Genomic DNA, 23,339 nt, shown 5'->3' with positions numbered 1-23,339 from the left:
TGGGAATGGAGAGTAACTGGGTACCCCACTTTGAGCCCCCCCAGCTCAGGAAAGAGAGGAGAAATGAGGATCTTAAATTTAATCAGGGTGAAGGCTAAAATGCGAATTGCCCTAAGAAGCACTCCGTTCAATTCCGCTGGTCAATTCAGTATTCTTATGTATATCTGTTACGTCCTTTCTTAACCATGTCCATAGTTGTTGACAAGTAATTAATTTAAAATTAAAATGAAAGAATTATTAAGTTTGTTTAAAAAAAATATAGGGCAGATAAGAATTAATGATTCTTCAACATCATTGGTCATTAGGGAAATGTAAGTTAAAAATCACAAGAAACTACTAGGTATCTATTAGAATGGCAGCAAATTAAAAGACAAACAAACAAAACAACCCTGACAATACCAAGGGCTTCTGAGGAGGCACAGCCCCCGGGACCCCACACACTGCTACTGGGAACGGAAGTCAGCACAGCCACACTGCAAAACAGCTTGGCAGGTTCTTATAAAGTTAAAAAGACACTTAACGAACAACCCAGCCATCCCATTCCTGGGTATTTACCCAAGTTAAGTGAAAACTCACGTTTACGCAAAAACCTATACATAAATGTTTCTAGTGGCTATATTCCTAGTTGCCAAAAAACTGGAAATAATCTGGTGTCCTTCAACAGAAGAGTAAGGACACTGTGGTTGGTTCCTCCATACAATCAGCGAGAACAAGAACTGATCTACCAATACATACAACAATAGGGATGAATTTCACAGGCATTATACTAAGTGAAAGATGCTGGACTTAAAAGGCTACTATACTCTTTACACTACATGACTCCATGTACATACCATCCTAGAAACAGCAAACTATAAAGGAAGAAAACAAATCAGTGGTTGCCAGGGGCTGGAGATAGGGAAAGGTTGCCTGAAAAGGGATATGGAGGAATCTGGGTGTCGGTGGGTGATGGAATTGTTTTATATATTGATTCTGGTGATGGTTACAAGACTGTACACATCTATCAAAACTCACAGACCTGCACGCTAAAACAGTTTAAGTTTTACTACATGTAAAATATACCTAGTTTCAAAAATGAGAGAAATTCTGGCCAGAAAAAGATGAGACTAAAAAATTAGCAAGGCATTAGTCATACATCACGAAGGATCCTGCTAAGAAGTTTTAGATTTTATTCTCAAAGTAACCAGTGTATTAAATAATCTTAAGAGAGGGACAGACACTTCAGTTCTGTATCAGAAGGAAGATGGACAACAGTTAATAGACTGGAGTGAGAGCAGAACAGGGGGCACCTGGGAGGTCTCAGGCATTCAGGGGAGAGATGACCAACCCCTGACTCGGGCAGAAACTGTAGAAGTGGACAGAGAAAGTTAAAGGCAGGAAATATGCAAGTTTCTAGCAATAGTGAAACCATGAGCCAGGCTACGGTTGAGAAAACGACTTTAAATAAGCTAAATTTAAATGCCTGTGGGACATTCAAATACAAACATCTGGTCCAGAGCTCAAGGGAATATCCTGAGATGCAGTTGCAGATTTGAGACTCATCAGAGTGCTGGCAGCCATGAAGATATAAGGTCAAGCTCATGCAGAGCATGTAGAGTTAAAGGGAAAGAGAATTCTGGGAATTATCCTGGGCAACACCAGCATTATGGAGCTAATGATATAATCTGAAGTATAAGAGAACTGGGAGAGCATGCAGCGGTACAACTAGAAATGGTTACAATTATGCGCCATTTCAATCTGGGGTCTCTCAACCACTTTACTCTTGGCTTCTATGATTTTATCTTTGGCCTGATCACCCTGGGAAAACTGAAGTAGTTAAAAAGTTACCACTGAATCCAAGGTTTCACTTTGTACTTTGCATATCGTTGCCCGTTGATGATGTTCAGCAAATAAAGTAAGAGGAATAATCTATTAAAAACACTTATTTTGTCAATTAAACCCACAAGAAGCACTAAAAGGGGTGAAATGATTCACTTCAAACACAGGTAAAGTTACACATTCTAGTAACTTCACCTTGGAAGCTGAACAAACAACTCTAGAGATGCTTTAAAGGATCTCTGATACCACAATAAATTTATCAGGAAATATCACAGAACCGATCCAATGAGTCTATATAATCAGCTCTCATTCAGAGAGAGGGATGCACCGGAATTCCCTGTGGAGTGTCCTCAAAATGTCCATCATGTCCAAGCTCTACACCTGAAAATACTGATTAAGGAACTCTGGGGGTAAGAACCAAACTACTCTATTTTTATTAGTCCCCTAACAGAGTGGCGTGTATACTGTGTGTACACACCACATGTACTCTGCTGTGTACACACCACACACCACTGATCCCAAGTTGAAAAGCAATGATACAAAAGTTAGTTCCAGCATCTACACGAAATTACCAGTTGGAACCTTCTAAACTATATCCTAATCCTTGCAAATAGCTGAGAGTGTACTAACATACATTTCCCTGACCCAAACCTAAAATTCTGAGTCTCCACCCCTACAAAATACCTGTGAATCACCTTTTGGTTTTGGTTAACTATCTTGGAGAAGATTTAACTTCTCAGCGGAATTCAGAAAATGGCAGTGTAAGAAAGGCATGGAAAATGAGCCATTACCTCTCTATTGTTTTATTCCAATTCTCCATTTTAACAACAAACCTACCAGAAAAATCTGGTAATTTTATCAACTCAAATGTTAACTTCAATGAGTATTTAAGCAGAACCAGATAAAAACTGCTATACTACAATATTCAGATTCCACTCTTTCAATTACCAAAATTTTCCAAAAAATTCCAATTTTCCAATTACATCATAAAACGGTTATGAATGAAAACAAAAATAATTACCCATAAACAAATTTTTCCCACCAAAATGTACACTTACCCATCTCTTCCCTTACTGACAATTTTTACTTCAAAATAATAAATCCCACAGGCTGCTGGTATTGGATGTGTGGCACGAACTGACGCCGCATCTTTTGGGGTTTTGCCATGACCTGCATAAGAACAGGAAGAAGGACAATCAAGACATATATTCAAATGCAAATCTTAACTCAGGAACGAACACAGCTTTTGAATGATATATACATTTCTGGTCTCATCAGAATAAATAATTTAGTAACACACTTATCACAATCCAATATGCAAAATAGCACAAGTTAAACATGGAACTCTTCACACAGTTACTAGTTTTGGTGAAATTTCAGAATCTAATAAGCACACTGAATCTAGTAATCCTTTTTGCAAACAAAATAAAATATTTTAAGGTAGACAATATTTTTAAGAGGCAAAAGGATACACTTTAAGAACATGATGAGAATATGATTCATTTTATTAGACCTAAATTTGCATATAATTTGTAAAATTCCTACTACTCTGATGTAAAATTCCTAAACAACACATGTTTGCCAAATGACCTACTTTTTAAACCAGAAGCATCTGTATCATTGATTATTTTTTAAAGTGAAACTTTATATAATTAGATTGAATTGGTGAAAGAGCTTTCTTACTTTAAGAATTTACAAAGCTGTTCTTTGACATACTTTGGTCATTAATTCTATACAGAGGCTGATCCATAAAAGTTCTTTGGTCAATTATGGCCTACCAAGAAACATATCTACCCTCCAGTTGTCTTTTCTTTTTTAAGAAAGGAAATGAATATATCATACTATTGCTGACATCTTTAGGAAATCAGACAATGGCTTTTAAACTTTTACATATTAGCTAATCCCCAATCTAATCGCAGAGAATTTTATTCACTAATATCACATCCCCCACTATGTCTACCCTCCAAGACACAAATTATCCTGAAAGCTAGCATGTGAACAAAACCACGTGAGCAAGAGAAAATATGCCCAAATATGCCCATAAAACCACCAGAATAAAGACGAAGCTGAAGCAGCATGTCAGAAAGTACTCAGAGTGAATGAGACAAGCCCCACAATCCCCAAAAGAGCTGATGAGAAATAAAGCTCTAAGTCATTACTCAGGTGTTCCAGTTAGATATGCTTCACCCAGTACAGTCATTAATCTTTCAGTCCGACTATACCACTACCTTCACGGGTAGCAGAATTCCCCTTCTTAAATTTAACATGATTGTTTTAAAATTAAACCCTTCTTTTAAGTCAAAAATTATATTGGCTATACAATAACCATCACACATCAATGAGATCATATCTTTTCTTACCATACACTCTGTCAAATTATCAATGTATATCCTATCATTAAACAGTCGGGTGTACACTTGCAGCGCAAATTAAGCACATGGTCACATGGCCTAAAAGAAACAGAATGAACTCAGCCACTCTAGTCTATTACTATTAGTATACATACTATGGACACAGGTTTTCAGCCCGGGGGACCACTGAGAGGTGATAAACTCAGCTAGGAAGATAAAAACAGAAGTGGCAATGTACAGATGCTGATAAACTGTCTTAACATATGCAGGTAATATTTACATTCAGCTAAGTGGAAGAAAAGTATAACACAAATCTGCAAAATGATACACTAATCACTTTTTAAAAACTGAAATTTTATAAATTATGGTTTCAGCAAAACATCTTCTACAGTAAAGTTATGTTCAAATAATTGAGCCTCCTGGGAAAAGGTCATGTAAACAAAAAGCATTTTTAGAATTTAGACAGCTAAAAATAAATCTAAAGAAAACCCCAATTAACCCAGGAGTCCTAAATCGACCAGCCTTTATTTTTGGTTTTGGTTTTTCTGAAGAGAAGTGCTCAAAAGTCTTAGGGATAAGGGAATCTGAAAGTATCCTTAATAACGGTATGTGATAATAGATGATATATATTTAATACTATGTGAAAGGCACCATTCTAAAAGCACTGTATTGACAGAACTTACAGTTAGTAAAAGGGATGGGGCTGGGGTGGATATATTAGGAGTTGGAGATTAACATATACACACTACCATACATAAAACATCACCGACTCAATGGACATGAGTTTGAGTAAACTCCAGGAGCTGGTGACGGACAGGGAGGCCTGGCGTGCTGCGGTTCATGGGGTTGCAGACAGTCGGACACGACTGAGCGACTGAACTGAACTGATACATAAAACATAAACAAGGACCTACTGTATAGCCCAGAGAACTGTATTCAATATCTTGTCATAACCTACAATGGAAAAGAATCTAAAAAGTTCATATGCATGTATAACTGAATTACCATGCTGCACATCTGACACAATGTAAATTAACTGTACTTCAATTTTGAAAACGGCAAATAAGTAAATAGAAGCATTGTGTTTATTAGCTCATTTCATGTTCCAAACAACCCATGAAGTAGGTACTATTTACTACCATTTCACACTTGAGGAAGCCAAAGGAAGAAACTCAGGGCTCACTGCTGAGTGAGCGTCCCAAACCAGGATCTGTGCTGGGATTTAAATTCAAGAAGCCTGATCCAGGGTGAGCCCTGAACCCACAGGAAGGATTTAGTTACACTCGCATTCTGGAATCACTTCACAAGTACTCCCACCTCCTATTTAAGTTACTTCTATGAGAAAAGAAAAAGAAAACTAATATTTGAGGGTAAACAATCTCTCAAAGCATTAGGTGCTTTTGTACAGATTTTTCTCATTCAACATCTGTGAAATAGGTATAATTTAACCTCATTTTTAAAAATGAAGAAATTCTTACGGAGGTAATATAACTTGCCCTGAATTGGTAGAATCATGCATTAAATCCATGTCTGACTTAAAATCCCCTATGTTTTACTACTGTGCAAAAGTAACTGTAAAGAATTACACAATCATAAATCTCCAAGACTAGTATATTCATTATGCTCTACCAAGACACTATAGAAGAATTCTGTAAAGCTTAAAAGGATTTGTTTCATTTTAAAATTAACTTTAAAAGGTAAAGACCCGGGAAAAAGGCGAGATGTAAGATTAAAAGGATGCACACTATTTTTAGGTGAGACTAGTAATATCATAGCAAAGGGCCTATTTCTAATAAGGTCTGTCAGCAGGAAGTTTATTACCTTAAATTTTGTGGTGACCAAAGTACAACCTCACACTACCGAAGTGCACATTTTTAAAACCACAGTCTTCAACGTTAAGTGTTTTCTGGATGGTTCAAGAAGAAAATACACGTGTTGCTTCAGGACTCTAAGACGAGCAAGGTCAGCTCCTCCCCTGCACACAATCTGCTGACTGCATTCACCTGGATGGTTCTGAAAAATGCCCCCACCCCTAGAACCCGCCACTCTCCAATGAGCAGCCAAGTGCCTCTCTGAAAACATACCTCAGTCTTCCTTGTACCACTAGCCTTCAGTAAACTAACGTCCTCCCCTTTCAGCCGAGAAGAAGATAAACTTCCTGAAAACCCTGTCTGACCTCTCCCTCCCTCTTCGTCTCCCATCTCCTCCTTTCTGCTCCAACCACCCTGGCCAGGCCGGGCAGGGCCCACGCAACTCCCTGGAACTGGAGAGCGGTGCCCTTCCTTCTCAGCCTTTCTATCTCAGCTCAAGCTTTACTTCCTCAACTGTCCTTTCTCTAATCTCTCTGACTCAGTCTAACCTCGTGTATAGAGCCTGCATACCACATTCACACACATAACGCTCAGCTGTGGTTATTTTATTGTTTCTGCATTCCAATTCCTGGACCTCTTTTCTCCCCGTGGACTTCCACTCTAATACTGGCCATTCTTCCTGGAGCCATGCTCTGGATTCAGACATCACCTGAAACTACTCCACCGCAGAAATATTAAATTCTAATAAAGTCTGTCTTGGTACTAAACACATTTCTTGAATACAAATTAGCTCACATGCATTTGATAAATACGGGAATGATGTCAGCATAATAAAGAAGTCATTAGGTTCATAACAGCTTTTCCCAGTTCATTAATGAATTAAAGGGCAAATTTTAGCAATACACAAAAGGCACTAAATCAAAAGGGCTGGGATTCCTACGGAAGTGTATTCCTATCGTTCAGAAAGCGCTGTACTAACCACCATGTTAAGCCGTCTGGGACAAATTCGACAGCAGCACAGACCAAACGTGCTACAACACTTCTCTGTTTCTCTCCACGTGGATTCATGCATCTCACGCCTACTTATTTTCCACCTCGGGTTACGGTTCATGTCTTCTGCTACTCAGCTATGCCCCACTCAGCCACCGGGCGCCTTTTCAGTTGGCCGCCCGGCACTCTGGACACCCCCATTTGTGTGCTTTGTTTGTCACTTTCTGGCAAACGCAAGACGCTGGACGCTCCTCTGGCGTATTTCCTGCCCCAGTCCCAGAATCAGTCACTTCTCTAAGCAGCCCTGGCTCCTTTTATGGACAAATGGCATTAGAATCCAAGATCTAGGTACTAGGTGTGCTCACTGTTGGGCTTCCCAGGCACCGTGGTAAAGAACCCACCTGCCAATGCAGGAGACATAAGAGACCTAGGTTCCATCCCCGGGCTGGGAAGACGCCCTGACGCAGGAAATGGCAACCCACGCCGGTATTCTTGCCTGGAGAATCCCATGGACCGAGGAGCCTGGCGGGCTACAGTCCACGGGGTCGCTGAGTCAGACACTAACACTTTCACTTCACTACACACATCTATACTTTTTATGTAATTATCTGTGCACATATTAAACTAAACAACCAACTCTAATCTATTATCACATAGATCATTCTAACCACTTCAACGCTGAGAAACCTAGCTCCTACTCTCCACCATCCATTGATTGAATCGTTAAATTCCAGTTTATGTCGATAACAGCATCAGAACTGTTAACCCATATCCCCCTGAGGTACAGCTTATCAACAAGAATTCAGCGCTTATCTACTTTCATTTACCTTTTTAGTTTTACAGACTCCGATTTCCAGGAACTTGTTTATTTAGGTCAGCGCCTTTTCCCTCCTTTCCTGAGACTGTTTCATACATTTGCAATGTAGTCAGATTGCTTTGTCACATTTTACACTCTATCCTGGGATCCCCCCCCAACCTTCCTCCCAAGTAATTTTTAGAAAATATGTACTAAACCAAAACTACAATGAGATATCACTTCACACTGCTCAGAATGGCTATCATCAAAAAATCCACAAATAAAAAATGCTGGAGAGGGTGTGGAGAGAAGGGAACCCTCTCGCAACTGTTGGTGGGAATGTAAACTGGTATAGTCACTAGGGAGGATAATATGAAAGTTCCTTAAAAACTATAAACAGAGCTACCATATGACCTGCAATCCTACTCTGGGGCATGTATCTGGAGAAAAACATCATCCAAAAGAAAAACATGCACCCCAATGTTCACTGTAGCACTGTTTACAACAGCCAAGACATGGAAGCAACCTAAATGTCCACTGACAGAGCAAAGGATAAAGAAGATGTGCAACACATGTACTGTGGAATATTACTCTGCCGTTAAAAAGAATGAAACAATGCCATTTGCAGCAACATGGATGGACCCAAAGAGTGTCATACCAAGTGAAGTCAGTCAAACAGGGAAGGAGAAGTACTGAACGGCATCCCTTACAGGTGGAGTCTGAAAAGAAATGATACAAATGAACTTACATACAAAACAGAAAGACTTAGAAAACAAACCTATGGTTGTGGCAGGCGGGTGGGATGGTTAGGGACTTTGGGAAGCTCAGGTACACACTGCTATACTTAAAACGGATAACCAACAAGAACCTCCTGCATAGCACGTGGAACTCTGCTCAACCTTATGTGCCATCCTGGATGGGGGCGGGGGTTGGGAGAGAATGAATACATGTGTATGTATGGCTGAGTCCCTTTGCTAGTCACCTGAAACTATGACAACATTGTCAATTGGCTATACCCCAATACAAAATAAAACATCTAAAGTCTGGGGGGGAGGGAGGGGTGGATGCTTGTATTAAGTTTCACCTTAAAAAAAATAATTTTATCTATTTATTGATTTTTGGCGGCACCGGGTCCTCACTGCTGCGCAGGCTTTCTCTAGCTGGGGAGAGCGGGGGCCACTCTTCCCAGCAGTGTGAGGGCCTCTCACCGCAGTGGTTTCTCTTGCTGTGGAGAGGCTCTAGAGCATTCCCGCTCCAGGAGTTGCGGCCCCCGGGCTCCAGAGCACAGGCTCGGTAGATGAGGCGCACGGGCTCAGTTACTCCAAGGCAGGTGGGGTCTTCCTGGATCAGGGATCGAACCCGTGTCTCCTGCATTGGCAGGCAGATTCCTTACCACTGAGCCACCAAGGAAACCCCAGATGCTTATTTTTGATTAAACAGGAACTTACATCGCTAACAGGGAAGACCCAAGCCTGCGGGTTGAACGCTAGGAGGGATCAGCAGCCTTTGACACCGGGCACAGGCGGGAGTGGAAATTTAACCAGGCTTGTATTTTATTAGAACTGTTATTTTTGTAGTGCTCTGGTTACAAAGTTCCACAGGTTTTAAGTGGTCTGCCCCAGCCCTATTTTTCCCAGAAGCCCTGTTACTTTTAGTGGGCAATTCCGTGGAAAACATGAGGTTTTCCCAGCAACTCAATTCTGGCATTACAGTGGCAAGGCCTACGTCTTCCCCAGGACACACCCTCCTATCCTCTCCCCTTCCTAAAGAACTCACTTCTGCACTTCAAAACCCAGGGAATGTCAGCTCACTGAACTCTTTCTTGTTTGTTTTTCCTCTTTCAGGACGATATACATTGTAATTATTTTAAAGTGCTCAAATATCTTGATTTCCTTCATATGCCTACCCTTCCATCACAGTCAGGCAGCAAAACCACAGCCTAAATCAATGTTACAAGCCATCTTCCCCACTCCTGCACCGGGCGGCTAGCCTTCGCCGAATACAAGTCCAAACATCTTGCAAACAGTCACCTCCGTGAACAAATGATGTCAGCGGGGACCCCCACTGTTATCCACACCACACAGACATCTTCAGAATGATGGACATGGCTCACACCCTCACCGTTCACTTTAGGCTTTAAGTCCGCTATCTGAGCTCAGTGAGCACACTGCCTCGCATCCTGTCTCACGAAACTCGACTTGAATGGGACTCCACTGTCATACGCGGTTATGTTCTACTCTCCGCTCCCTTACTGCTAACTGGTGGCCTCTTTCACTATTATCGAAGGGCCAGTATGTATTCCTCCCCTCTTCAAGGCCAAGCATCTTCAGCTTCTTAAGCACTTTCCCCCCCCACGTCCACACTCTGTTGGCCTCCCAGGCTCGTATCTTCATCCTTCTCTTCACTGTCTCCTTCCCTGCAAGCCATAAGGGCACTGCTGCTGCTGCCGAGTCACTTCAGTCGTGTCCGGCTCTGTGCGACCCCGTCCCTGGGATTCTCCAGGCAAGAGCACTGGAGTGGGTTGCCATTTCCTTCTCCAATGCAGAAAAGTGAAAAGTGAAAGTGAAGTCGCTCAGTCATGTCTGACTCTTCGCAACCCCATGGACTGCAGCCTACCAGGCTCCTCCGTCCATGGGATTTTCCAGGCGAGAGTACTGGAGTGGGGTGCCATTGCCTTCTCCCTACAAGGGCACAGTGTCCCCCAAATGCATACATTTCATGAAACTATATGCCTCTGTGTATAAACCATTGTCAGTGATGCACTGGCGTTGGTGGAGAGTATAGTGAACTTTTTCCCCCTTACTTCAAGGTAATAAAATCAGGTATCGTTACTATTTATCTTATTTGTTAAAACATGTTAAATCTTGTAGACATTTATTGGGACTCCATACCTCACGCTAACATCACACTGTCACCTAACTTATGTCACTTCAGTTTTATACCCACAACCAGATTAAAATGAGACCTACTTAGAAATGACACAGTAGTCTCTAACACAGTACTTTCCAAAGGATTTTCAGGGATAATTTTAATTATGTGGATTTTCATCACATATGCTGATGTTAGAAGCTAATTTTCAGATCCAAAAATTTCAGATCGATGTAACTCCAATATCAGCCACAACAAAGAAAAAACAAAAAATTGGCCCTATCCTCCATTCCCCTCCAGGTACTCAGATACTCCAGGTATCCCTTTCCTCGCCTACATTTTTCAAGAATCATTTGTATTCACCGTACTTTACGCTTGGTCCCTTCTATTTACCCTGATTTCTGCCCCCATCACCCAAATCGCACTGCTCTGCCAAAGGTCACAATGACCTAACTTCCAAATCCAGTGGAAACTCTCCTGTGCCTGTCTCACTAAAGCTGTCTGTGGCCTCTGACGCTAGAGTTCACTTCCTCATTCTGACACTCCTCCTCCGCTCCGCGAGTGTGACACCAGCCTCCCCGCTGCGCAGGTGCCTCTTAACTACTCCTCCTCCGGCTCCCTCCAGTCTTCAGAGCTGGTGTTGGCTCAGGATCCCATCTTTGGCCCACTGCTCTTCTCACTTTACTTTCTCTCTCAGACACTTGAGTTCCAACCACCAGCTAGTGGTGACTCCCAAGTCAGTCATGACCTCGACCTCTCCCCCAGGATCCCGTCCATGGTGGTACCTGCCCGCCCTTCCGAGAAGAAACTGCCCCCCATGCTGTCCCTACTGAAACAAGGGGGGCCCACACTCCCCTTGTGCCAGGAGGACATTCCGTAACAACCATCACACCCTATAGTGGACTCAACACGGACGAGCGCCCACAAGAGGGCCGCCGATCGGCACCACAGCAAATAATGAGATCTGTCCAACTGAGAACGATGGCAATTAGCTAGGCCAATCTGAAAAGGCTCTTGGGAGTTTAAAATAGGAAAAAGGACAAACCAGCTAGTAGGGAAGAGAAGAAAACAACCAGAAACTAGCACTGTCGCCGTCGCCTTAACATTCAAGTGAAAAACCATGAGCTCCAGCTGCGCGCTTCCACTGTACCTCACTGACTCCAGAAGACCACTCTCTGTTCTTTCTCTAATGCTATTTCTTTGGCTTCTTCTGGTTTATGTGAAGTCAGATCACATGGCTGAGATTCACATTTTTACTTATCTCTAAATATGCTGTAATATTTCCTTGCCATCATCATTTACTTCACGATTCACTGCAAAAAAAACTAACAGGGCTAGACACCCGGCATTGGCCTTGATTTTTTTTTTAAATCATTCCACCATATCCTGTGAGGGTGACTTCAATACAGATCACAGATATGTCTTTTTTTCTCTCCACCCAACACTGACCAACCAATTCAGGTCCTTATTTCTTCTATGGTCTGCAACAGCCTTCTGAACGAGTCTGCCACTTCCAGTCTTAGGGTCCCTGAATCCATCTTCCAATTAGTTGTGTAATCTGACAAAGATCAAAATGAGCCAGTCACTTCCTATTTAAAATCCTTTGATTCTTCTTTTCCTACAGAATAAGATCCAAGCTCAATGAAATATTCTGTAAGGCCCTGCTGGATCTTTTCCCAGCTGTTCCTTGTCACACACTTAAATTCCAACAACCTCATATTGCTTGCAAATCCAAACATTTAGAATAATTCTCGCCTCTACACTTTTGTTTATGCCTTCTCCCTTGTAATGTCCAGCCCCTCCTCCCCTGTATCATACCCATCTTTTAAGACTCACCACTGGCCTCATCCCCTTCAAGAAGCTGTCCCTGACCCACCAGCTTCACCCCTGCCCACGCAGCCTGCAGTGGACACTCCTCCCATCTTCTCCCCAATACACACAATCCCTGGGTTGGATAGTTCTGAAGAAGGAAATGACAATCCACTCCAGTATTCTTGCCTTGGAAATCTTGCGGACAGAGGAGCCTGGTGGGCTACAGTCCATGGGGTCGCAAAAGAGTCGGACCTGACTTAGTGACTAACACAACAAGCACTATATATACATCAATCGCTTAATAAATCATTACTACAAAAAAAATCATATGATTATCAGATCACTTAATTTTTGCAGTTATCAACAAGTACTCCCTTAAAAAAAAAAAAAGGCAGATTTTCTTTGATGTGGACCATTTTTAAAGTCTTCATTGAATTTGTTACAATGTTGCTTCTGTTTACCTTTTGGTTTTTTGGCCCTGAGGCATCTGGGATCTAAGCTCCCAGATTAGGGATCCAACCCTGCACTGGAAAGGGAAATCCCCTCAACTAGCATTCTTAAAGCAAAATTTTGGCAAAGCAAGTTTTTTTTTGGGGGGGGGAACCTCAGTTTTTAAATTCCTTGATTTTAAAGAACATTTTCTGTATCACCTCCCATAAATCTCAAAAGACATTTGTATTTGTAAGCAAGCAAATGTATGTTGAAATATTTGTTCTACCTAAAGAAGTGCAAGAAATTAGATAGGCAATTAAATTTAGGAAGTGTTAAAGGTCTAATGACTGGTGATACTGAGGGGGAGGGGAGTTGGGCATACCAAAAGTTCAACCTATTTGGTTACTGTTAATAATGCTTCAATTTGAAGGTAACACTCACTATGTACTTCTTCCTATCATTCCCCACTTTCACGTTTCTCCTAAACTGCCCTAAATCAGTACAATCCGGGTGTCTGGACTCTTCCACAGCACTAGTCTGCTCCAGGTAGCACTTTCCCCAGAGGAAGTACTTTCAACATCAACTATTCTTCAAAGTCAACTATTCTCCAGAAAGTTCTAAATGTGATCACTGGATTTGATCTAGTTGAGACAATTAAGTCTCATACAAACTGAAACGGGCAATACGGTATGGTGGAAAGAACAGTAAATTCAGAATCGGTGAAAATTAGTTTCCATTCCTGGCTTGCTTGTGACGGGGGAGCTGTACCTCCAGGTGCTCCCACTTTCTCTCGTCTTAAATGAGAGCTCTACCATCTTATCCAAATCCAATAACGTGCTCTTGGTGTATGTACCAGAAAGCTTCGCAAAGTATCCAGATTGTGGTAACTTCACAAACACAAAAATCCAACCTGCAACTGAAACATCCAGAATGATCAAACCTACTGTCATATTTGTTAAAATGCTTTAAGCTGGAATAAACTTATCATTATAACCTAGGTCTAAACTTGTCATATTTCTATTTATTCAAAGCTAACAAGAATTTTAAAAATAAAAGGGGCCATGTTTAAGGATTTCAACAGTTGGTGCATGACTGCTAAGCAAGAAGTCTTTTTAAAAATTTTAAGAGTAAACACACCCAATTCCCCTGCAATCTAATCAACTTTGTCTGCATGACTGGCATTGTTTAACATCAATTCCCTCAAATCACTTAAGGAGCCCCACAGCTTCCAAAAAGAGTTAATTCCTATTGAGAAGAACTACATCTTCAAATCAGAATACAGTCAGAGCAAAAGAAATTTCTATTTCAAAGGTAGGGAAAATCCTCACCATTCTGGAAAATAATTACCTTCAATCTTTTGAAATTTTACAGCATGCAAAAAATGCTTTATGAACAGTAGTTTTCAATGTTATTTTGTGCCTTGAGGTTTGATTACCACTGCCTATGACACTTCTCCTTTGCTCAGATGCCCAGTAAATTCTCGCGTGGTCCACTCAGAAGGCACACAGAAAAAACAGGAAAAACACACGTGCACACATTAAAATAACAAGAGGAGGAAGAGGCAGAGCGGGGAAGGGGGCCTGTGTTTGTGACAGGGGGGAAGGGAGAGACAAAGAAAGGAAAGAAAAAGGGAGAGGAAAGGATGACAAACAGCAAAATCTTTTTTTCCAAAAATAATGGTTTATGTTTACAAAATAGTGAAGTTTCCAGAAAGTGAATCTTAGTATTACACAACAGAAAGTAATAAAGAGGCCAACAGGAAAAATAATTGAGACAGCAGTGTCATAAATATTCCAAACTCCAACCAATTTCACATAAGCTGTACTTTTCCCTGACCCGAATCAACAATTTTAAGTCAAAGGAGTTAGTAAAACTAGTCAAGGCATGTTACAGTGCTAAATAAACTATAATCACAAATCTCAGATACCATGGAAATTCAGAGCTGGAAATTTCCTTACCAACCAACCACCTAGTTCAACTCTCATCACTCAGAGAGAAACTGAGGCCCTGCGTGGTAATATGCCTAAAATCACAAATGATGGCAGGATTCAGAAAGCTAGAATTCTTTGTTCAGTAATACCCTGTATCTTCTGTCTCTGATTTTATAAGCTAACTATCAACCATCAAATTTCAAGTTAACAAAAAGCATTCTGGTAGTCTGATCAGAAGTGAACACTTCATTAGAGCACAGTTCACACAAAATACAAAATTAAGAAATAGCCTTCAGAGGAGGGTATTAACAAAATATCCTAACATAAAAAAAACAAAGGTCTGATATCTTGAAATTTTCAGTCATTTAGAATAAGAGCCATAGCATTTAAAATTGAAAGTTCTTCTCTGGATCTATGGATAAAAGGAAGAAATATTCAACAAGGCCTATTTTTTTGTGCATATTCTTTGCTGCCAAATCTTTTGGAAGATTTCTGTGGCTATGCTCCTTTCTGATTAAATAGTAACTTATTTATCAAGGTTCTCCTCAAATTTCAGTCCAGTAAACTTTAAGAATTTCACCACAATGGTTGTTTATACCCTCTATATTCATGTCACTAGGATCTGAGTAAGACCCTCCCTTTGAAGCCAATCAAAAATGAGGCTGCTTTGAATGTAAAAGCAGCAGGTTTGGGGCCTAAAAAACTGGATTTGTTTTCAGACTGACTGATATAATGGATTGATTTCCAACCCCCCCACCCAGACATGTAAACTTGATGCATGCTATTAATTTGGACTACATTTCAAAAATTCCCATGGCAATTAATAATTTTATATACAATTAATCTGCTTAAAGCTTTGTTTTAACATAGGAGAGATAGATGAGGGGAGGAGGGACCCAAGAGCACTAGCCTAAGGCCTTTTTCTTTTTTAAACTGCAGGTGGAAAACGGAAGCCAGTTTTCTTTAAAACACTAAAATACGTTGTTGGTTTTTTTTTTTTAAAAAACAAATCCCTGTTTTCCACGAGACTTTATATAACGCCAACACACAAATATAGGGCATTTCCAATCGGTAGTGGTAGGTTTCTGCTCCCCCAAGAAAACACGTCTTCCTGAGGTTTCAACCTCTCTCACCCTCCAGTTGCTTTTATAGAGATAACACGGACGACAAACTTCGGTCGCCGGTCCTTTTGTCGTCCCCCTAGACAATATCTGGCCTAATTTGGGGCAAAAACCCTCCACGGATCACTCCTCCCCCCATACATCCCTGCTCTCCCTTGATTAGAAATTAATACCCCAGAATCGTGCCTCTCTTTCCACTCCCCCCACCCGGCCCCCACGTAAGAGGAGAGCGCCTGACCCACCACCACCTGGAGAACAATGTAAACCCAACTGGGAACCCACAGATTTCCTCCATCCCGGCCCGACGATTTATCTCAAAAAGACAGTCAGAAAGCGAGTTATGTCCTGTCATCCTGGATTCCCCCGAGGTATCCTGCACCCGGCCTGGGATTACCAGCTCCCACTCTACACGCAGGGAGCCTTAACCCTCCGCCCCCTTCCCGCGATCGCCCCCCACGGACCCCGAGCCCGGCCCCGGAGCAGCGGGCGGGCCGCGGGCCCCGGCTCCCCGCGCACGCCCCGCACCTTTGTAGTGCACCCGCAGGTTGTTCTGAGACAGGCCGATGTAGCTGAACTTGTCCTTCGGGCTCCAGGACCGCGGCAGCGGCGTCTCCTGCTCGTCCACGGCCGGGTAGAGGCGCTTCAGCCGCCGCTGCAGCTCCTTTTCCTGCTCGTTCAGGGCCGAGTCCCCGTGCGGGAAGGGCGCCGCGGCGCTGCCGCCCGCCGCCGGGGCCGGGGCAGGGGCGCCTCCGGCCGGGCCGGGGCCCGCGGCGAGGCCCGGGGGAACGGGGGGCGCGCCCGCGGGGGCGGCCGCCGAGGCGGGCGGCGGCGGCGGCGGGGGCGGCGGCGGCGGCGGGGCCGCGGTGGCCGGGGGCGGCGGCGGCGGCGGCGGCGGCGGGTGCAGGAGCAGGGCGGCCGCCGCGGCCCCCAAGCCGCCGCCCGCGCCGCCGCCGCCGCCGCCGCCGGGCGAGCCGGCCGGAGACGAGCCGGCGCTGACGGCCGGGGGCGCCGGCAGGACTCCGGGCACCGGGGCCGCGGCCGCCGGCGGGGGCGGCGGGAGCTGCTGCTGCTGCTGTTGTTGTGGCTGCGGCGGCGGCGGCGGCGGCGGCTGCCCGGACATCCCGGCCGCGACTCAGCCTGCGGCCGCCTCCGCCTCCTCTCTCCTTACTCCTCCGCTTCCCGGGGGCGCTGTGGCGGCGGCCGCCGGCACCAGGCGCCCAGTCCGCCCGCCCCGGAAGCAGGCGGCCGGCCGCGCGCCCAGACGGAGGGAGCGCGACGGTTGGGGGGCTCGCAGCCGGGGCAGTGGGTGGGCGGCGGGCCCCGGAGGCCCCGAGAGAACGTTAGCCGGAGCGCGGGCCCAGGACGAGGCGCCGAGGCCGCGGGCGATGCGGGGCGGGGGGCTGAGAGCGCAGTGCCGCCCGCCGAGGCCGCTGCTCTCGCGGCTGTTTCCCTGCGGGCGGGCCGGGCCGGCGCGAGACGCTGCGCGCGGGCGGTGCTGCGAGGGGGCGGAGCCGGAGCGCGAGCGCGGCGCGGAGGGCGGGGCCGGGCGAGGGGGCGGGGCCGAGCGAGGGGCGGGGCCGGAGAGGGAGACAGAGCACGCGGGCGGTGCAGCGAGAGGGCGGGGACTGTCAAGGGGGCGGAGCCGCGCGGGCGGCGGAGGGCGGGCCCGCGCGGGTCCAGGCGCCTGGTCCAGGCTGCCAGTGGGACGCGCGCGGTCGGAGGAAGATCGCCGGCTGCTGGCGGGCCGGCGGCTGGCGTCCCCGCCTCTGCCGGGAGCCCGCCGTGTAGCCCCGCCCGCCTGGCCGGCAGACTCTCCTCCTACCTGACTTCTTTTTGTTGCCGTCGCCCCGCCCCCGCCACCGTAGGGTCGCCTCTGGCGCGGCCGGGCCGCTTCCCATCCAGGCGAAAGCAATCGAGCCCCGCTGGGGCAGCCACGAGCCCGGTCGGCGGACCCCCGAGACCAGCGGGACCGCCCCGGCTCCCGGAGCCCAAATCGGGTCCGTGACTGAGCCGTCTGGGGCTTGCCCGGGTTCTGCTCGAGCTCGTGCCCCGGGACAGGGCCCTGTTTGCCGCCTCCCTCTTGATGACCCAACTGTTCCGCATCCTTCATAGTTATGTTAATACTTTAACATAACCATTTCTAAAGGGAAAGTCTCCCACTTAAACCAGGGAGCGTCTTATTAAGTAATTTTATGAGGTCTTAAAAGTGAACCTCGGGTGGCAGAAGGTGTCACTAATTTATTAGGAGTGCTAATAAAGAGTGGCATGTCATCGGAGAGCAGGAACGCGAAATTACAAGTTGTATTTAGGAACGGCTTCTGCTGCTGCTGCTGCTGCTGCTGCTGCTAAGTCGCTTCAGTCGTGTCAGACTCTGTGCGACCCCATAGATGGCAGCCCACCAGGCTCCTCTGTCCCTGGGATTCTTCAGGCAAGAACACTAGAGTGGGTTGCCATTTCCTTCTCCAATGCATGCATGCATGCTAAGTCTCTTCAGTCGTGTCCGATTCTGTGCGACACTATGGACTGCAGCCCACCAGGCTCCTCCGTCCACAGGATTCTCCAGGCAAGAATACTGGAGGCGGTTGCCATTTCCTTCTCCAGGAAGGGCTTCTAGAGACGTCCAAACACTTTGCAGACTCGTTAATTTTCATAACAGACCTCTTTATTAGGTAGCAGTGAATTATGCCCATTTTTAAAACAAGGAACTATTCACTGAGGTCAGCAGAGGCAAAAATAGGACTTCCTACTTTGCAATTCCCAACAGTGCTTTGCTTGGTCGACTGATTGGCACAACTGGTCAAGCGTTGCTCTCCGACCCCTCCCAACGTTACTATTTTGTTTTCACCACTTCTCCTTAAGTTATCCTTTATTTAGCTGGCAAAATCGAGCTTTAGGGTGTGTAATCTACATGGTATAAATTCTAGTGTTTTGTTTGCTTCCAAAGATATTGTGATGGTAATTGTTTGTCCAAATAAGCAAAGAACATTCCTCGCTGAATAGAGAATTATTTGTCTTGAAGAGAGTAGGTAAATGGTGACTTAATTGAAGGCCCTCAAGGGCTGGCCAGAACTAATAGTCATTCAGTCTAATTTCTCCCTCAATTACCCAGCCACTAGATGCCCCGTTGTTCTTTAATAAAAATATCCGATAATTCTAACCTAGCACTTGATGACTTTTTTCAAGCCACTGCACTGTAAATTACATGATATCATTGTATTTAAATTGTTCTAAGACTGTCACTTACATTACAGTAAGGAGTTAATTGTAAGCCAAGCTTTATTTAAATGTTGGCTAGCCAAGGTAGAATAAGTGAGCTCCAAGTCTCATCCAACTTTTTTAAAGTAGTCACCAAGGTTTTATTTACGAAGGTGTATTTTCTCCTGTCAGTACACTGAGGAACCATTTAGAATTTTACATATGCTTAGGAATAACTGAGAGAAGAAAAGTAGCTGATATTTTGTTGGAAGCTTTTTATAGGGGTGACTACATACCAAACAGGCAGCCTGAAGAAATTAATGATTTCAGTTGTGTAAATTTCAGGATTCTGTAAAGCAGGCCCTTCCTTATACTGAAAGTTTCAGAAAACAGCAACATCATTTTAGAAAGCCACAAATTTATCATGTTTATATGCTGTCCTTAGTTGCTTCAGTAGTGTCCAACTCTCTGCGGCCCCATGAACTGCAGCCCGCCAGGCTCCTCTGTCCTTAGAATTCTCCAAGCAAGGATATTGGAGTGGGTAGCCATTTCCTTCTCCAAGGGATCTTCCCAACCCAGGGATCAAGCCCAGGTCTCCCATATTTCAGGGGGATTCTTTACCAGCTGAGCCACCAGGGAAGCATGATCATACTTATAAAGAGACATAAAGGTGTTCATGCCTTTTGACATATTCCCACCAAAAAATTAGAACCAAGTAGCAAAATATGAAGTGTTGAAAAAATTAAGGCCTGATAAAGTTCAACAGGAAATACTGATAGATCAAACATGGAAGCAAACTAAATGCCCAACATGAAGGAACTAGTTGAAGAAATTCCACTCAAGGGAATCAGAAGCACATTTACCAAATTTGTTCAAAAAAATTTTTTTAATGCAGCCCCCCTGGGCAGTGGAATCTCCAAAAGAAGGTGGACAACTAATTAGAGAACAGGCACTCCTTCCTCTTGAATCAGTCAGTAGATACAGGGCACAGTTTGGTACCCAGTCCTTCCAGGCCTCTTGCACCAGCACAGCCTGAAGTAGATATATACATTATTAAAGATGAAGACACAGAAAAGTGATTCTGATGTTCTAAATGGAAAAAGGCTAAACAATAATTTGCCAAAATTATTACCAAAAAGACATGAGGGGAAAAAAATCACAAAATTCTTCTACCATGCACAATTATAATACATAATTGAAGTGAAAGTGAAGTTGCTCAGTCGTGTCCAACTCTTTGGGACCCCATGGACTATAGCCTACCAGGCTCCTCAGTCCATGGAATTTTCCAGGCAAGAGTACTGGAGTGGGTTGCCATTTCCTTCTCCAGGGGATCTTCCCAACCCAGGGATCGAACCCGGGTCTCCTGCATTGCTGGCAGAGGCTTTACCGTCTGAACCACCAGGGAAGCCATAATTAAAGGTAAAGTTTTATTACAAAAATATGAGACTTTCATTTAGAGACCTAGATGGTAAAAACCTATTAGCCTTGAATCTGTCCACAATCATTTTGCACCTATATTTTCAGTCCTTCCCATATATTGCTATGATACTGATACACACATATCTGCTGAGGTTCTCAGTAGTAAACAATTAGGAGCCAATTCTGACTCTCTTAAGTGGAAGGAACTCATTGGAAACATATTGGGTGGGTCTCAGGATTAACCAGAAGGTAGAGAACCAGGCCTAAAACAAGACCAAAAGGGGCCAGGCAACATAAATAGAGTAGCCCCACCACTGGTTACATCAGCTACAATCAGATGCTACCTCTGACACCTTTCTGACCCCCAATCTTTTCATCACTCACTCAAGGTTCAAAGTTGGCCAAACCGAAGTTGCAACGTCCTGCCAAGGGCTACCAATGAGTAAAAATTTCCAGCTTATAGGGGTGCTAAGTTACTGAGACCTTCCACTCAGGGTGGGACTGAAGTGGCTAGAGCCTGTGGCACCTTCTGGCAGTGAGCAGTCACGTGAGTTCATAGAGAACTTGACACATCTGATTCATTTTCTTTGCTTGGCATGACATGGAAGGGTTAGAACACACTGCCCTAATGGGACAGGGACCGCTGATGTCCACAGTCGAGGATTTTCCAGTACCAAGAAAGAGGTTCAGACCCTGGCCCGTCAGTTTCAGTAAATGTCCATGACAGTATCTTTCTAGGCCCTGGGAAATGGGATGGCAGACTGTGCCATCTGCCGTGTGGTGTTAGGGTCTGTAATTAGTTATCCGTTGCTGCTGAACAAAGTATCCTCCAACTAAGTGGCTTAAAATATTTATTATCATACAGTTTCTGTGAATCAGAAAGCTCATGAGGGTGGAGGGGAGGAGCTTCCCTGGAGGTCCAGTGGTTAAGACTTCTAGCTTCCATGGCAGGGGCATGCCTTCTGTCCCTGATCCGGGAACTAAAATCCCACATGCCGAGAGGTGCAGCGGGGGGGAAAAAAAGAAACCTCATGGGCATTCATGGTGCCAGCTGGGGCGGAAGGATTGATGGGAAGTGATCTAAGCTCACTCACACACTTGTCTTTGGAGGATTGGACTGTGTTCTAGAGACCACTGGTCTAAGGGCCTTGGTTACTTGCTGGCTATCGGCCCTCTATTCTTTGCCACATGGGGCTCTCCAGCATGGCAGCTTGCTTCATCAAAATATGCCAGCCAAGGAAGCACTGGCCGAGGGACAGAACTCACAACCTTTAGTAACTGCATCACAGAAGTGACATCCATTACTTTGGCCATAATCTGTTTGTTCAGAGTAAGTCACTAGGTCCCGCCCACATTTAAGGGGAGGATTTGACATGATGGCATGGATACCAGACAGCAGGGAATTTCCTTTCAGGGTGTCTTTGAAAACTGCCTCTTATAGGGTTGTTACAACTTCCAGTGACCCAGGGAGACTGCACTTGGCACACACACATCAACTATATCTCCTCAGACCAGGAATTGGCCAACTTTTTCTGTAGCGGGTTGTGTAGTAAATATTTTAGGTTCCATGCACCTATTGAAACTATTCAACTTTGCCTTTGTGGATGAAAAGAAGCCACAGACAATACATAAACCAATGGGTGTGGCTGTGTTCCAATAAAACTTCATTTACAAAAAAACAGGCAGCAGGCTGAACTTGGTCTACAGACTACTTTGTGATCCCAGTGCTAGAAAACACCTCTTATAAACCATCCTCAGTACTAAATGGCAAGACCAAGCCACTAGCAATGAAATCCCAGAAGGCAGCAAGTTGACTTTATGACCAATGACATGGGCTTCACCCTAGGGTCCTGGACATGCCTGATGGCATACATGAACAGGGTCGGGATATTTCTGCCACAAATGTGTGGCAAATTGAACTGGATGGCAAATGGCAGAACAAGGCTAGGAAGCTGCTGCAGGAACGGGTTTGGAGTAATGCTCAGTCAGCATTTATTAAGCACCTATTACATTTGGAACCCTGTGTTAGGTTCTGGGCACAGAGTTAGGGAAAGAATGAAGAAGGATTACAAAGACAAACAAGGCAATTTGGAATCTGTTCTTTCAGTGAACGGAATCTAGTTGGAGAGGCAAGAGTAGTACCCATGAATAACAACAGGGCTTCTCAAATCTGCAGGTGGGCATTTGCTGAGCGGCACCCGAGATGCTACATTTCCAACAGGCTTCCGGGGGGTGTCACTGCTGCTGGTCCATGGACCATCCTCTGAATAACAAGGACTTGGAGAAACAGGGGAAGGTCTTTAGAAACAGAAGCTATAACTTGCCTTTCTTCTGTGAGTTAGCCACCTATTTCCTGACATGTGGGCTGTACTTCAGTCATCATTTATTTAGTGCCTACTCTGTGAAATATGCAATGCCAGGCAGCAGGTGGAAAGTAAGGAGAGAGAGAAAGAGGGAAAGAGAGAAGGAACTTAAGCTCCTTAAGCTTTGTGGAAAAAAACATTACTTCTGCAACCAGTTTTTCAGGGTGGAGTGTGAAAAGAGCCATGATAGAGACGAAGAGCACCGGGGCTGTTTTTCTAATATCGCAGGGGAAGGAAAAGTAATTCTCCAGCCGAACCCATTATCAATAAAATGAATTTTCCAACGTGAGTTTCTTTGTATCTGTAATAGCATGGAGATAACTATGTGTATATGTGGGCTTCCCTGATGGCTAAGGCAGTAAAGCCTCTACCTGCAATGCAAGAGACCTGAGTTTGATCCCTGGGTCAGGAAGATCGACTGTAGGAGGGCAT

At 44.7% G+C, this 23,339-nt stretch overlaps 1 protein-coding gene across 1 annotated transcript in view; it reads right to left on the bottom strand.

The window, feature by feature from the left end:
- RANBP9 (RAN binding protein 9) overlaps positions 1–17,404 on the bottom strand; it is a 69,702-nt gene extending 52,298 nt beyond the window's left edge. The window contains exons 1-2 of the mRNA XM_043908509.1: positions 16,456–17,404; positions 2,877–2,988 (exon numbers count right to left, since the gene is read on the bottom strand). Coding sequence (XP_043764444.1) covers positions 2,877–2,988; positions 16,456–17,050 — 707 coding nt within the window. The 5' untranslated portion in view covers positions 17,051–17,404. The remainder of the gene's footprint in view (positions 1–2,876; positions 2,989–16,455) is intronic.
- Between the last annotated feature and the right edge of the window lie 5,935 nt (positions 17,405–23,339).

Source organism: Cervus elaphus, chromosome 7 (genome assembly GCF_910594005.1).
Source record: "Cervus elaphus chromosome 7, mCerEla1.1, whole genome shotgun sequence".
In the NCBI taxonomy this organism is placed as follows: domain Eukaryota; kingdom Metazoa; phylum Chordata; class Mammalia; order Artiodactyla; family Cervidae; genus Cervus; species Cervus elaphus.
This window is presented reverse-complemented; position numbering and strand designations above follow the sequence as displayed.